General features: G+C 38.3%; 2 protein-coding genes across 4 annotated transcripts in view; both read left to right on the top strand.

Moving 5' to 3' along the window:
* The first annotated feature begins 1,841 nt into the window (after window positions 1–1,841).
* Window positions 1,842–6,697, top strand: LOC136838984 (balbiani ring protein 3-like). Of its 2 annotated transcripts, XM_067104669.1 has the most exons (6): window positions 1,842–2,062; window positions 2,800–2,927; window positions 3,543–3,641; window positions 4,431–4,541; window positions 5,280–5,409; window positions 5,983–6,697. In XM_067104669.1, exons 1-6 carry the CDS (start codon window positions 2,005–2,007, stop codon window positions 5,988–5,990), a joined length of 534 nt encoding a protein of 177 aa, XP_066960770.1. In that variant the 5' UTR covers window positions 1,842–2,004; the 3' UTR covers window positions 5,991–6,697. The 2 variants fall into 2 exon arrangements, with proteins under 2 accessions (XP_066960770.1, XP_066960771.1); XM_067104670.1 differs by lacking the exon at window positions 5,280–5,409 and having other exon boundaries at window positions 5,983–6,563.
* A 2,679-nt stretch (window positions 6,698–9,376) lies between these two features.
* Ipp (inositol polyphosphate 1-phosphatase) overlaps window positions 9,377–15,844 on the top strand; it is a 34,237-nt gene continuing 27,769 nt past the window's right edge. Inside the window, exon 1 of one of the 2 annotated variants that reach the window (XM_067103605.1) lies at window positions 9,377–9,494. The gene's annotated coding sequence lies outside the window, so the exon portion shown is untranslated. The remainder of the gene's footprint in view (window positions 9,495–15,844) is intronic. The other variant, XM_067103606.1, reaches the window with a different exon arrangement.

Raw genomic sequence — 15,844 nt, 5'->3', positions numbered from 1 at the left:
TTTTCAAACGCAGGTCATTAGCACGTTTCCTGACGGAAGCCGTATCATCTTGCAGTCAGTAAGACTGTACCAAGTATAAGATATCTTCTACTGAACTGGGGAGAATCAGAGTAGTCCATCTCTAGTGTGTGAACAACTTTCAACCTGACATTAGCATAGACTACTTGGTATAAAGTTTGGAGGCATGAATTTAAAAGACTTCAGAAACGCCCTAGTGTAACATAGATATACATAACAATGTTTTTTTTTATTTCCTGACGAAATACAACCGAATAACTACTTTATACTTCAAATTCCCGAAGATCTTCATTTGTTCAAGATTTCTTGTGCTTCATAATTTTAAACTGCAAAAGGCACTTTGTAAATGATTTAAAAAAAGGCAGTGAAAGACTATTTCAGAATTTATAAACTAAATCTTGTTTCATATGAATATATCTTATTTATCTGCTCTCAGTTTAAGACAATTATCTACTTTCACAGCCTTTTCAGATATATAATTTCCTTGTATGAAGAATACAAGATCATATTTTACAATTTAACATCCTTACATGCTAATGTTTTGTGTGTGTGTGTGTGTGTGTGTGTGTGTGTGTGTATGTATATATATATATATATATATATATATATATATATATATATATATATATATATATATATATAATATATATTAACTGTGCGTGCGCGCAAGCATAGATTAGATGTGTGTGTACGTATGTGTTTTTCATAAGGAAAATCTTTAAGCATGGCCACCTAGTCTTTTGACAAACATGGCAAAATGAATCTAACGCCATAATTAGCAACCTCACCGACAATAAAAAGCATACGCATACATCTGCGCACACAACTTTTCCTTGTCTGTTTGAAATTCTATGACTAAAAATGGTATGGCCTGCAGCGTCTGTCATCTAGTGAAAACAATTCTGAGTAAAAGGTGCGAATGCTTTCGGTCCGTGGCCTTCTTTCGCTCAGTTTACGATGTCCGGATGCTCGCAATGACGTCTCGATGTGAGCTATTTTTAGAACTGGAAGACTCCGCTATTTCAGTGCCACGAATGACCTTGAAGATTTTATTCAGTGGGCAGTGTTCTGTTACCTTTATATCTCTTATTTTTTGAGGGCCTCTGCATTTAACAACTAACTCGATTAGAAGGCAGGTTACGGACAGACTATTTAACAAGACAGGAAGTCCGGGCCAAGAGCGGATTAGGAAAGACGAAGCTGGCGGAATGTGGCGCCATCCTGGGAGTGAACGGAAATGGGCATTCACATTACAGCGGTCGTTATGTCACAGATTTCCGTGATGGGAATCACCATGATGAAATAAAGCCATTGACCATCATTTTGACGTTGTAGTACTACTATGGAATAATAACGTTGCAAAAACCTCGATGCACTTAACGGCCAACGAAAAAATAGAAGGAAAGTCCATTCCTCCATAATTATCTATATAAGTTAACTGGAATTGGAAAAAAGAAAATCTCAATGCATTTGAATATTCATTAAAAAATAAAATTCCTTTGACATCTCTTAATCTCTTGTTTTGTAAATACACGGGTACAGCCAAGACATATACGTATATAGTCATTTGGTCGGAATCAAGACGACAGTCGTCGATAAATGCTACTCTCGTCTTCCGGCGGGGAATCCCGCCAACTCCTTAGCCGTTTTCGGGGCGGTCCAAATTTTAGGCTTCGGAAGAGTTCTCTGAACGGCGCGGCGCCGGGATCGTCCGAAAGCATTTCCTTACGGAGGATGACGTTAATCGCTCGTCCCCCGGTAATTGCGTTGAGACGAAACGTTGACCAAATGCTATATAACCGGGAGTGAGTATCGTGGATGGCACATTCCCTCGCAAGCAATCTCTGGCTTCAAAGCTTTACAAAGCCCGAAGGCCTCGAGAAAGCCCCATTTCCATTTCCACAAATAGAAGAAGAAGAAGAAGAAGAAGAAGAAGAGCGAAAATAATAGTTGGAATTTTGCTTCTTTTGGAGAATATTTTGAAAAATGAAGACATTCGCCGCTGCGCTAGTGCTGATCACTCTGTGGAACGCGACTGCAACAGGTATGCTTGTGATTTTACGGTTCGGTGACTGTTTCTTTTCCTCAGCTGGCACAGCTCTGGAATTTTCCTCTTGCTTCCATTTTCCCAGGCCCTTTTAACTTAACATAACATAAAGGGTTAAAACGAACTCTTTTTTTTTTTTTTTTCTTTCTCCTCGTTTCTTGCTCAATTCGGCCCTAGGCTAGATAGCAATATTAAACAGCCTTGACTCTCGGCCTCTACATTACAATAAAATAGAATTTCTATAAGAGTGAAACTGTTACAGAATGATTCATTAAATGTTCTATGGTACTCATATAAAAAGAAAGGTAGGATAAATGAAGGGTAAAATAGGGGGTGGGGCAGATGAACTGAAAGTGAGTAAAATACTCGGCAAGGGAAGAAAAAAAAAAGACAATGTCTACTCGGTTCTTTAAGCATTTAAGGTTTTTTTTTTGGCTACTTGTGCCTCTCGTGGGAGCGCTAAAGTCAGGCAAACGGAAGCTGTGCATTAACCATCTTGAAGTTTTCTGTTTTTCTGGCCTTTCCGAATTTCAAACCTGATGCATACATCTTCAAAACTACTGAAACCAAGCTTGTAAAGTATCTTGTCTTGATTTTCATCTTCTGTTAAGCCGTGTTACAGACATCTAGATGTACTGTATATCAATGAATGTGAAATGAAAACAAAACATACAGATTCATCAACGACACAGAGACACCAAAATGAGGTACATTTTCTTTATTTTCTTTTCAAGATGGAAGAGGTTGTCTCAAGACGAGGAAAGAACAGGGGCACTTGCAAAAGGTGAAGGAGACGGAGATGCCCTGCAACGCATCTGCCCGACAACTGGTACCTTTGCCAGTACCTGAGGGATATGACAGCGTGAGTAAAAAAAAAAAAAAAAAAAAAAAAAAAATGCGCCGAAGTTTCTTCGGCGCAATCGAGTTTTCTGTTCAGCCGCTACAGCGTATAATCAAGGCCACCGAAAATAGATCTGTCTTTCGGCGGTCTCGGTATAATGCTGTATGAGCCGCGGCCCATAAAACTTTAACCGCGGCCCGGTGTATAGGCCTCTCCTATATCGTTGCCAGAAGCACAATTATGGCTAACTTTAACCTTAATTAAAATAAAAACCACTGAGGCTAGAGGGCCGAAATTTAGTATGTTTGATGATTGGAGGGTGGATGATCAGCATCCTAATTTGCAGCCCTATAGCCTTAGTAGTTTTTAAGATCTAAGGGCGGACAGGAAAAGTGCAGACAAAAAAGTGCGGACGGGCAGACAAAGCCGGCACAACAGCTTTCTTTTACAGAAACCTAAAATAGAAAATAAATTGATCTTCTTTGGCTGCATCTACTTGCTAAAAGTTACCGATTATTTTTAAGTACGTGACATTATCATAATTTTTTTTATGGTGTTGCGACCGAGACGGCAAGACTGCCTGACGAAAAATAAAAAGTAGAAGTCACAACGAATTATACCCAATTCCCCCCACAGGTGGTGCCGTCGGTAACGATTGCGCGCCGTTGCAGTGGATCGCTCTGTTCTGAGAAAAAGTGGTGCGTTGCTACGAACGTCAGCACGAGATACGTAAAGGTTAGTAGAGGTGCATCGCTCACTTTCCCTTTGCACTGACATAATATGACACGGAAGAAAAGATGTTGCCACTGACGTCACTGACACATGACGAGTATGTTGTTTTGTACCTCTCTTTCTCTCTCTCTCTCTAGATAACCTATATATATATATATATATATATATATATATATATATATATATATATATATATATATATATATATATATATACATACTGTATATATAAAATATCTTATATATAAATATATCTATTTACCTATCTATCTATCTATATATATATATGTATATAAAATATTCATATACAAATATATCTATTTACCTATCTACCTACCTACGTATCTGTCTATCTACCTATCTATCTATCTATCTGTATATATATATAATATATATATATATATAATATATATATAAATATAAATTATCTTGATAGAAAATTATAAAACTATACTGAATATACATTATCTTGATACTAAAGAACAAGAATACAACCGACAATGGAACAAAGCTATTCTTTATATTGCGAGGTTACGAACAAAATGAGAGTAAAACTTAAAAGAACAAAATCAGCTAAAGCACACAAGCAAACACAAGACTCTTGATAGCAACAAACACCAACTTTTCAGTCGAAGCAAAGCAGTGTCTCTGGATTCAAGAATACGGTGAAAAGGAACAAAACAGAAGTGAAATCATTTTTCTTTAAGGCAAAAAGGGATTGAATGCTCTGAAATCTCTCTTGTAACTACAGTAATATCGATCATGAATTATGATTAATTTCCGTCCGTTACAGGTGGTACTGAAATCTGGCGACGCTGCAAAGTGCGATTATGTTCGCGTGGAGGAACATCGGGAGTGCGGTTGCCAATGCATCGTCGGAAAGGAACAATGCAGGGAATACGAGGTAAGATCGATAATATATTTCACATTTGCACAGGACCTTCCCTCCCAGTGATAGGTAGCCTTCCTAAACTACTGCTCATCAGATGTAGGGATTTACTGCTCATCTAGACGAACGAAAGTTGTACACAGAGTGGACTTTTATTTCCAAGAGTTTTCAGCTACAAGCTTGTGATTCTTGGTCTGTACTGAGAAAATATCACTTACATCGCTATCTTCCATCACAATCCAACGCATTTTGTAACGATATGCTTCAAACAAAACTATTGTATGTAACTCAGTCAACCAACGCGTATTGTAACGATATGCTTCAAACAGAACTATTGTATGTAACTCAGTCATAAAAAGATAGATTAAAAGGACTGAGCCAGACTCTATAACGCCTCATCTTCAGCAATGAGCACACGGCATACCTACACCAAAATCTTTCAGATATAGCTTAACAGTCATACCAGGTTTCATTTGCATACAGCAATACAATTCATTCTAAACTAAAAATTTATACTTGTTCTACTTAAAATATCAATCGTTTGTATGTTCGTCTGAGCACAAAACGCACTCGCTAGCTCTGACCACCTCAGGAATAGCCTATATCTCAAATTTACTTCTGTTACTTTGAAACGTGATTTAGTCTCCAAGTCTCTCTTTAGGGTCTTTGATGAGAGTTTGACATCAACATATTTTAAACTGATCGAGTAATTAACATCTAATCCCTTTGGTGTTATCATTTCTTGTCCTTCAGGAGTTTGACGAGGATAAGTGTGAGTGCAGGTGCCCTGAATATAGCATGACAAGTTGTCTCGCTCGAGGCAATGCCTGGAATTGGCACAGTCCTTCTTGTAGCTGCGTGTCTTTGGTGGATGGATCAATCTGTAAGTATCACAGGAAGGTACATGCAAGCAAGCTTGTATGTATATACTGTGTATATATATATATATATATATATATATATATATATATATATATATATATATATGTATATTTATATATATACAATATACGTAATGTATGCATGAATGTGTGTACTGTATAAAAATCATCATGAGAGAGAGAGAGAGAGAGAGAGAGAGAGAGAGAGAGAGAGAATATAGCGTTACAATGTTACAGTTGATAGCGAAATGAGAGAATCCTTCAATGTTGTTCTTATAAAGCACATTAAATCTTTCAAGTTTTCCTCTGATGAAATGAACACTTGGTTTAATATCACAAACTGAAGAGTTTTCATCTGCATTCAAATGTCGAAAATTCAGAATGGTATTTACATTTAATGAATGCAGCTGTTCAAATTTATGCTATCTGAATTTACCTATTTCAGCATAAAACATGGGACAATCTTTATCTGGACATTTAAATATTTCAGCTCAAAATAGTAAAACTGGGCCATTTAGGAAACAGGCCTTTGATTTACTAGAAATAATCACTTTTCTTCTCTCCTTCATCCACAGACAAATGAAGAGCCCTCAACATCTGTCACTTTCGATTCACCATACGATCATCTCATGTGATTTGTAGAACAGAAACTGGTAGTCGAAGAGAAAAATAACACTAGTGGTACTGATCAGCATCATAAAGAATGAACATGAGTATGAGGATAAGGAGTGAAATCCCCTTCAATTGCGCCATCCCAAGACAGTTCTATGAAGCATTCAACCATAAACCTTCATGATCAACCAGAGACCCGCATTCAGGTCTCCAAGCACAATTCAGCTTCTGACTGGTGACGATGGGTAGCAGCTGGCGCAATTCAGTGCTAGTTGCTTTGAGAGCTGGTTAACGAATTTGCTTAATTCGTCTACTCTGCAATTCGAGTGTTCCTGAACAAGCCAACTGATTTTCGATTTAATACGAAAATGTTGAAGAATGCATCAGTCAATCAATAAATCAGCGACCCTTTGTAGAAGACTCTCCTCGATCTACATCTTCAGATACAGAATCCAGGTGGTTTATGCGAGAATTACTTCAAGTCAAGTCTAACTGATTATGTATTTCGATGGTTCTCATAAAAATACATTTTATTTTCTCCGGCCAATGATTTTTCAGTTACCTTCGTATACCTGTTCGTTCTCAGACCATCACCAGATTTCGTGAAACTGATAAATGGTCTGAATAGTGAAGTTTATAGTTTCAATAAAATTCTCATAACTCAATTTTCCAAAATGATTTAAAACGTATTTTATGAAACCTATTCCCAAAAAATAATGGATTTTTCAGTCTTACTTGGCGCAGAAAACGTCATTTTGCATTTTCCGCAAATCAAAGGTAAAACAAACAGACTCCTATTCAAATTAATTTTTAGATGACTGACACTATACAACATATAGTTACATGACACTAGCACAAAATTTTCAGATATAAAAGTGTTCAATATATGAATTAAACATGAAATTTTCAACATAACATACAACTCAAGATGTGATGCAGTTTTCTCAAACCCTAGACTGAGTCTCCTCATGAAATTTCCTCAATTTAAGGATAGAATATATAATTTCACGGAAATCTCGGGAAGATTCACGTCCCCTACCGTTATTATATTAACAAGCTTCAATAAATCGTCCAGAAAAGCAATTTACATCATAATATTTTACGAAATTCAATATATGAATAAATATACCAAATAAACTCTGTGAAATCCTATAGACGAAGTTGTTTTATATTTTATTCAGCATCGATACAAGTACAGCGCAGTGTCAGCTGTTTTTCGTATGAACCCACCAATCGATTATTGACATTCGTTAGATCCATAACTGCCTTGTTGTTACCCTCATAGTTACTGAACATGATTTTGGGGTTCTTTTTCCGTCCTGTTACGTTCTGGGCTGCAAATTCCTGACATGTATGCTAGTATTACACCAGTCCCGGTTTTTTTTGCCATGCCCCTAGGTTAGGTTAGGTTAACATGTAGAAATTTGGGTGTGGGGAACATAATGAAATTCTTTTCAAGTAAATTCTGTGGTTAGTTTTTAAGATATGGCGTCCCGCTTTTCTCATGGAAAGGTCTCGGTACTCTGTTATATCTTGGGAAAATGCTTCCGGGCATTCAGAAATCGATATAAAAGCCAGCCGAATTACTGCATCACCACCATTCACTACCATACTGTGATCGAGCTAAAACTGCTTTGCTACAGAAACCACTTACTCCGCCCTGAACGTTGTTCTGGCAGACTTTACAAACATTTTACTCAAGAGAGAGGATTTTCTAAAGTAGAATATAAAACTTAATTACGTTATCTAGTACAGCTCAGCATAAAAACCCCCTTCAATATTATAGTGTTATTAAATCCATCCGTAAACTTTGAGTTCTTGCAATCATAAATAGACTTTACGTGTCCTTCCTTAACCTGTTTGTAATGTATATGTATATATATATATATATATATATATATATATATATATATATATATATATATATATATATATGTGTGTGTGTGTGTGTGTGTGTGTGTGTGTGTGTGTGTGTGTGTGTGTGTGTGTGTGTGTGTGTGTGTGTGTGTGTGTGTGTGTGTGTGATCTAGCAGATCGCACGCTTTCACAGTAGACAGCTGCTTTGTGTAAAATTTCTCCTTAGAAAAGGTATATTAACAAGTTGTGCATTACACATACCACTTAGGAGATAGTCCTTACATTGGCCCACTGCGATAGTCAAATACAGAACAATAAGAATCTGTTAAGCAAATAATAATAATAATAATAATAATAATAATAATAATAATAATAATAATAATAATAATAATAATAATCTTTCTTCTTCTTTTTCTTTTAACGTGCTTTTATTCCCATTTTTGTATGGGGTAAGCACGATGCCTTCTTTTGAAGGATAATAATAATAATAATAATAATAATAATAATAATAATAATAATAATAATATTATTATTATTATTATTATTTGCGATAGTCGAAATGTAAAAAATCCTAATCTGACTTAGAAGAGGTTAAATATAATCACGGTAAATTTACAACTGAAACGTTAAAACTGTAAGAGAAAATCAAAATGCCCAAAGGCAGAAACAAGGAGATCAACAATAAAAGCTGAACATAACAGGAACTGCTAACTTCTAGTACTACAAGATACTGTACCAGTCCAGTTGGCTGCGGAATGAAAACGACCACACCCTGGTACATATGGGTATCTGAGATGATAAATTTATTTTTGTTTTACATCGCCCCCTCTACATCATGTTTTCATAGATTTCGTTTGTGCAATTTTACTTTCTCGCTCTAAAATACAGAATGAAAAGGCAATGACTTATAGCTTTGTGTACGATACAATGGTAATCCTAGACGCAATGTAGAACTTCACTCTTCAGTTCCCTTGTCATCTAAAAAAGCTAGGCTGATTTCACACCACGAAAGCTTCAACCAAATGGCGCGCAAATCTTAGTCGTTTTACTAATTTCTTTGGCTTTCTTGCAATTACTGATTCACCAAGAATACGGAAGCGAGTTGTCTTTAAAAGTTATTATTGGCATGCCTTCAAAATGAGGGGAAGATTATCCAAAAGATGTTATTGAAAGGTGTCCAGTGGTACATTATTATTATTATTATTATTATTATTATTATTATTATTATTACTATTATTATTATTTAAAACGTGCGAACTTAATTATGGAAGACGAAATAAAAGGTAACACATTTCCAAAAAAATGCACAAAGCTTCTACATAATGGAATATTCATATATTAAAGGGAATAAATCGACGAGAAGATGATAATATGTAATCCTAAAAAAATAAACTAATATGCAAATAATGTATATATATCAACTATAAAATCAGTGGAAGTTATTCGGAAACAATACTAATCCACATTCAAAAGCACCCTACTGAATATGAAAAGAAACACCACCTCTCATGCTAGAAAGTAGAAATCTTTACTATTTGTTTATATCAATTTCCTACAATCGCATTTCATCAGGGACATTCTGTGGAGGACGAAGGTATTGGACACATCAAGTGTAGAGGTAAAGGGCTACTTTGACTATTGTTACGTTCAAAACTCATATTAAATATTAAACTGTAGGCTATGGAGGCCAGAAATCTGTATTATGGGCTAAGGTAGTTTAGCCTTTGGTTTACTCATTTGTAAAGTGGCATAAATCATATTATAAAGGCTCGATTATGTTGCGAGGCTTTACGACGCAGGAAGAAATGAGAACCATTGGAAGATTTGGGTGTATTGGCACTTCCATTTTTTTTTCATCAAAGTTGTAGTTAACAGGTGCAAAAGATGCCGAAAGGGTACATTATAACAAATAAATTTATGAGTAGAATGTAGAGTAGCCTAAGGGGTCACGAATTACTTTGAGGGGGTCCATAGGGGTCGAAGCCCCCTAGGTCAGGTTAGACACAGCGTCTGGGGTTAGATTTGGTGAAGGTAGGTCTGGCTAGGTCATATTCCGGTAATTCTAAGCTGGCTGTCCGCGGTGAGCTAGACTATGGCAATTGACGTTTTCCTATGTTATTTTACTTGCTTTACAAAAATTTAAAGTAATATTTTGTCGGCCGGCTGTAACTAATCTGTCATTGACTTTTGAAGACTATGCGGCTTGAATTGCCTAAGGCAGGTAGGTCTAAGCCAGCATTCTGCGGCAATCCCCCCACCCCTCCATAGTTAATATGGCAAAATTGTAACCAGGAAACACCCCTAAAAATATCAACATAACATACCCTAGAGGTGTTTACTGGTTACAATTTTGCCGTATTAGCTATGGAGGTCGGGGTGTGGGCTTGGCGCGGAATGCCGTCTTAGACCTACCCTGCGTTAGGTAATTCAAGTTGTGTAGTCTTCAAAGTTTAGTTTAGTTACAACCGCAGACAAAATATTACTTTAAATTCTTGTAAAGCAAGTAAAATAACATAGAAAAACGCCAATTGCCACAGTCTAGCTCACCGTGGACAGCCGGCTTAGAATTACCCATATTCCCTCTGAAATGACCACTAGGGAAATGCCTACTGGGCCTACAGTAGTCCTGACCCCTACCCCTGTCTCCCTACTCTGCATCTGGTCCAGGGTAGAATGCTGAGTGGTAATTCGGTAGTTCTGTATATTAGCTCTGCGCCTGTTTTTACCTTTTCAACTGGTTTTTTCTACATTGTTAGGGGTTCTGATACTGGCGGTTCATCTGTTTGTTGTCAGCCAAATGGAATGTCCCTTCGCTGTGTTTAGTACCAGCCCGGGGGGGGGCGGGTTACCCATACGTTAACAAGTTATTGCACTTGCCGGACAGGATATGAACCATTCGAAACAGACGTACCTGTGCTCTGTCTTGTGAAGATTGCGTATGAAAACCCCTTGTTGGATGGACTTCGGGGGTTAATTAAATGTTAATTAGACTCGAGCGCCAAAAATGAAAGCTAAATTCATAATTGGCAACCAAAACTAGTAAAAGTCAAGTTATAGTGCTGTCGGTGACGCGGAGCTACCCTATAGTGTCTACCGGTAATTCTAAGCTGGCTGTCCGCGGTGAGTTAGACTATGGCAATTGACGTTTTTCTATGTTATTTTACTTGCTTTACAAAAATTTCAAATAATATTTTGTCGGCCGGCTGTAACTGAACTGTAATTGACCTTCGAAGACTTCACGACTTGAATTACCTAACGCGGGGTAGGTCTAAGCCGGAATCCCGTGGTGAGCCCACCAATCCCCTCCATAGCTAATACGGCACAAGTTTTTTAACCAGTAAACACCCCTACGGTACGTTAGGTTGGTATTTTTAGGGGTGTTTACTGTTTACAATTTTGCCGTATTAGCTATGGAGGTGGGGTGGGGGGCTTGCCATGGAATGCCAGCTTAGATCTACCCTGTCGGTAGTGTAGTCTTCAAAGGTCGATTACAGTTTAGTTACAGCCGGCTGACAAATTATGACTTTAAATTCTTGTAAAGCAAGTAAAATAACATAGGAAAATGTCAATTGCCATAGTCTAGCTCACCGCGGACAGCTGGCTTAGAATTATCTGCTGAGTGAGGGGTGGCAACTTACATGGGGGGTCTCCAGGGGGTGTGAAGAGCCCCTCCTCCCCCAGCCAGGTTGGGGAACAGGATCCAAGGTTAGATTGGGTTGAGGTAAGTCAAGTCATAGCCTCTCTGATATGCCTCCTACAGCCTATAGTAGCCCTGACCTGTCACTTTGCATTCATTCCTGACATTTATGTTTTTCATGGAGTGTGGAGACTAAGTGACTCCTTTCAGTCACAAAGACTTTGCAAATCCTGCCTGTCTCACAGCTAGAGCTGTGACTGGCAATGTTTTTCTTTTTCACTGTCTGTGAATTTATCGCTGATGTTAAATGTTCATTCAGGTGTCATTTTAATTCAGAACATTTGGTAGGTCAGTATGCTAAAAGAATGGAGAGAAACAAAACAAAATTTCGAAATCACAAGTTGAAAATAACTGAATATGATGGTAGATTCTTGATAACTTGTCAGTTAGTCATAAGCAATCCAAAAGTTTCATAACAATTGAGATATTCTTAAATGTAACAAGGCTCTTTAAACTTTCTAAGGGTTAAATTATAACATCAAGATGGGTAAACAGTATTACTATATTAGGTCTGTTTCTTTTCAATCTTGCCATTTACAGCAACTTATCTTCTTTCATCGAAAATGCACTTTAACAGTTATGGTTTTTTAAATAATTATTTATATATATGCCTAGTGCATTCTGGGCTGTTGCTTTCATTAGTGATATGTATCAGAAATCTATTGGGTAATTTCTGAGTAAGGATGGTTAACCACAAGACTCAAGAAACCATCAAATTCCAACAGTGTCAAAATCATTCAAAACCCATGAAGATATACTCAATAAATTATAATTCAGCATCTACAAGTGTTACCAATAATGAAGGGAAACATGGGGATTGTGTAATTTTGGTGGATATCACTAGATATTATGAGAAGAATCTAGACCAAGTGCTAGTCTTACTTTGTTAAAATCATTTATGACTGGTAATTAAGGGATTCATACTAACTAGCCTAACTTAATGATGCAGTAGCCTGGTCCTTTATTTAACTGTAGGAACCCCCCTCCCACCAAAGTTAATCTCATACCTTAAGCCTAATGGCTAATGAAACATGGTAGTCATTGTCATTGTCATCAGATTCCTTATCTAATCTTGTGAGTCAGGTCTTGTAATCTCCCTTTGAGGTGGATATAATCTGGGTACTTGGATGAAGGGTATAGAAGTATGCATAAATAATTATAACAAATCATAACTTTGATATGTATTGTGATGATTTTTTCATAAAAGTTGTTGAATTGACAAGAAAGGAAAAATAATGCAGAAATATTGCGTGCCATCCCTGTGTTATAATAAAATAATACCTTTCTAGTTTCTTATTTGAGCAATAGTGTCTTCTGGTACCTCTCTGAGGTCCTTAAAAGATCTTCGGTGTATGGCACTTGTTTGAGAATGTAGCGCAAGTACAATCACTCTTCATATTCTTTTATCCATCCTCTTTATGATCTCATTTCTTACATACTTTGGTAACATTTCTGGATCGGGGTCCCGTGTCACCCGGTGAAATAGTCCATTCAGCACTTATTTCTAGGTAATTCCGTTGCTAGATACCAGAGAAAGCTAAATGAAATGCTGGAGTTACTACCCCAAGAGCTGAGCTCCACTAGATGGAGTCGTGTATGGAAAAGGGTGAACTACAAAAACACGGAACCTTATCCTATAGAGATTCCCAATGTCAAAAGTCCCAACGAGAGAGGTGCGATACAAGCCCATGCACTACTCATGGACTGTATACAAGGCAACACTAGCCGCATTCCATTTTAGCACGTTTTTTCGTTCACACGTAATTCGTTGTGATCCTTATTTTGTGCTCTATTTTGGATTTTTTTATGGCATCCTCGCAAGGTTCTTCTTCAATTACTTGAGTACCAGTGTTTTGTTGTTTTTTAGCAATTGAGGCTTCTTATTTTCCTTTAGTTTAATAATTAAAGGGATTTATACGCTGCGTCTCGATCTCCTCTCACGTCGTCTCTTGACCTCTCTTGGTCTTGGGTCGGCATGTTTGTTTTGTGTTTTTTATTTGTATCCCTTTTATTTGGGATATTTTACCTTAATGATCCCTAACTTTAGTGGGTTTGATTAATTTTTGTTTGTTCTGTACCCATTTACTACGAAAGTGCTGTTTAGCGTTTAGGCTATGAGCTACCCCCTCGGGCCCATTCGCTTTTTTATCATGGCTTTATTACGAGAGTGATTTTTATTACGGAAGTGATGTTTAGCGTTTAGGCTACGAGCTACCCTCGAGCCCATTCGCCTTTTATCATGGCTTCATTGCGGGAGTGATGTTTAGGCGTTTAGGCCTACCAGCTACCCCCTCGGCCCATTCGCGCTTTTTATCGTGGCTTCATTACGAGAAGTGTTGTTGAGCGTTTAGGCTACGAGCTTCCCCCTCGAGCCCATTCGCATTATCATGGCCTCATTATGCTTTATTTTTGTCACTCACTTCTCTTAGCCTTTGGGGATCTTATTTTCATTGGTACTGTTACGGTTTTTACTTTGTTTTTATAATTTTGTTTATTTTGTGAATTTTGTGTTCCCTTCCTGGTCAAGTGCTGTCTTGCTGTTTAGGCTACGTGGTTCCCCTCGGGCCTATTCGCTTCTTATTTTGGCTTTATTTTGCCTTGTTTGAGACTCACTTCTCTAAGTGTATGGGAACATGATTTTCATTTTTACATTTAATTTTTGACCTTGTGCTTGGATGCTTTTTAATTTTGTTAATTTTGGGATACTTTCATTTAACTGGAGGTCGGTCATGTCCCTTCACGTCCATGTTGTGTTGGGCCTGCCTATCCTCCTACATGTACCTTATAGACAATTTTTGTTTTATTATGATTTTTTTGAGTTATTGGTTAGCCTTTTACCTCTCCTAGGCTTCCTTCCTTTACATCGCCTCAGTTAGGTTAGCCTAGGGGTTGGCTGTAACACTTTTTCCCTTCGGGGGAAAAATTCGTTAAGGAGGGATGATCTCGATCTGTACGTATGAGTTTCATGTCGGTGATCTCGTTCTGTACATGTGTGTTTTATGTCTGGTGCTTCCCTTTGTTTGGTTTTTTGGCTTGGATATATTGCCTACGCCCACCCCCTCTCCCTGTTTCGGCTTTTCACTTAGGCTAATGTTCCTAATAAGTTAAGCTGGAATAGTGAGGGTTTACCTGCGTAGCCTATCCTAGTTCAATCCTTCTTTGGTTGTTTACCAATGGTGACCGGGAGTGCTCTCCCCACTCCTGTTCACACTTCTTTTACCGACTATATATATGTTATTTGTGGTTTCGAGAGTCCCCTTCTCTCCCTTTTATCCTTTGCTCTCTCTCCCCTTGGTTTGTTTTCAAAGTTTGTTAACTTTCCAAGGTTTGAGAGCAATTATCCTTATTTTATGTTGTAGCCTACATCCTCCTCTCTGCATTGATTGATTGTCCTCGGTGTGTCTGAGTTGGCACTCCACCTGGACCTGGAAGTGACCAGGAGTGCTCTCCCCACTCCCCGTTCACACTCCTTTTATCTTTCATTGCTCCCTGGCCGTAGAGGTTTTGCCTTCCTCCTTTTCTCTCTCTTGTCGTGGCAACACAGCTTACAGCGAGGATCTATGAGAATCTCTGCGCCCGGGAGTGCTGTCCCACCCTGGTCACTGCTTTGGGTTACCAACCTCCTGGCCTATCCTTCCCCTTCCTTTACGCCGACTATTTCCCTCTTCAGGTGCTTCCCTACATGTTCGCACCTCACTGTTGGGATCTCATACGAGGCCAGTTAGCTTCTCCACCTAACTGTCTTCTCTGCTTTATTTACTTTACTCGCCCCTCCTCTTTGCTACTACCTGTTCGGTGTTTCGTTATCTTGTTGGGCGCCTCTGCTTACTGCTACGGGTGGTTTTAGTGTTTAGTGGTCGGCGTTTATTCCCCACCGCTATCACTTCGCTCAGGATATCCCCCGGAGGTTTTCCTCTTTGGCTCGAGTGCGCCCACTTCCGAACAGTTCATAACCTTCCACATTTTATTCAAACATGATCGCTTCGAATGTTCCGTTGACTCTGTTTTTGTGTCTATGAGTTTTGTCCTGTTAGCCCGGTTTTCTCCGGTTTTCTCGGGGTTTCCTGGTCTGACTAGGCTGTGATCTGCTACGGTACTCTGCTCCGCATCCGCTCCAGCATGCCCTTTTCATACGCTTTTCGCTGGTTTTGTCCAAGCGCAGGAATGCTCCGCTATCCTGCAACAAACCAGCGGTCACGGAGTCTATAGCTCCATTCCGGTGCGCAGTCTGTTTTGGATTTATAGTTTGGCACGGAAGGTTATGAAGTACG

The sequence above is a fragment of the Macrobrachium rosenbergii genome, chromosome 5 (assembly GCF_040412425.1).
Source record: "Macrobrachium rosenbergii isolate ZJJX-2024 chromosome 5, ASM4041242v1, whole genome shotgun sequence".
In the NCBI taxonomy this organism is placed as follows: Eukaryota; Metazoa; Arthropoda; class Malacostraca; order Decapoda; family Palaemonidae; genus Macrobrachium; species Macrobrachium rosenbergii.
The sequence above is the reverse complement of the archived record's forward strand: the minus strand, read 5'-3'. Positions and strand labels throughout refer to the sequence as shown.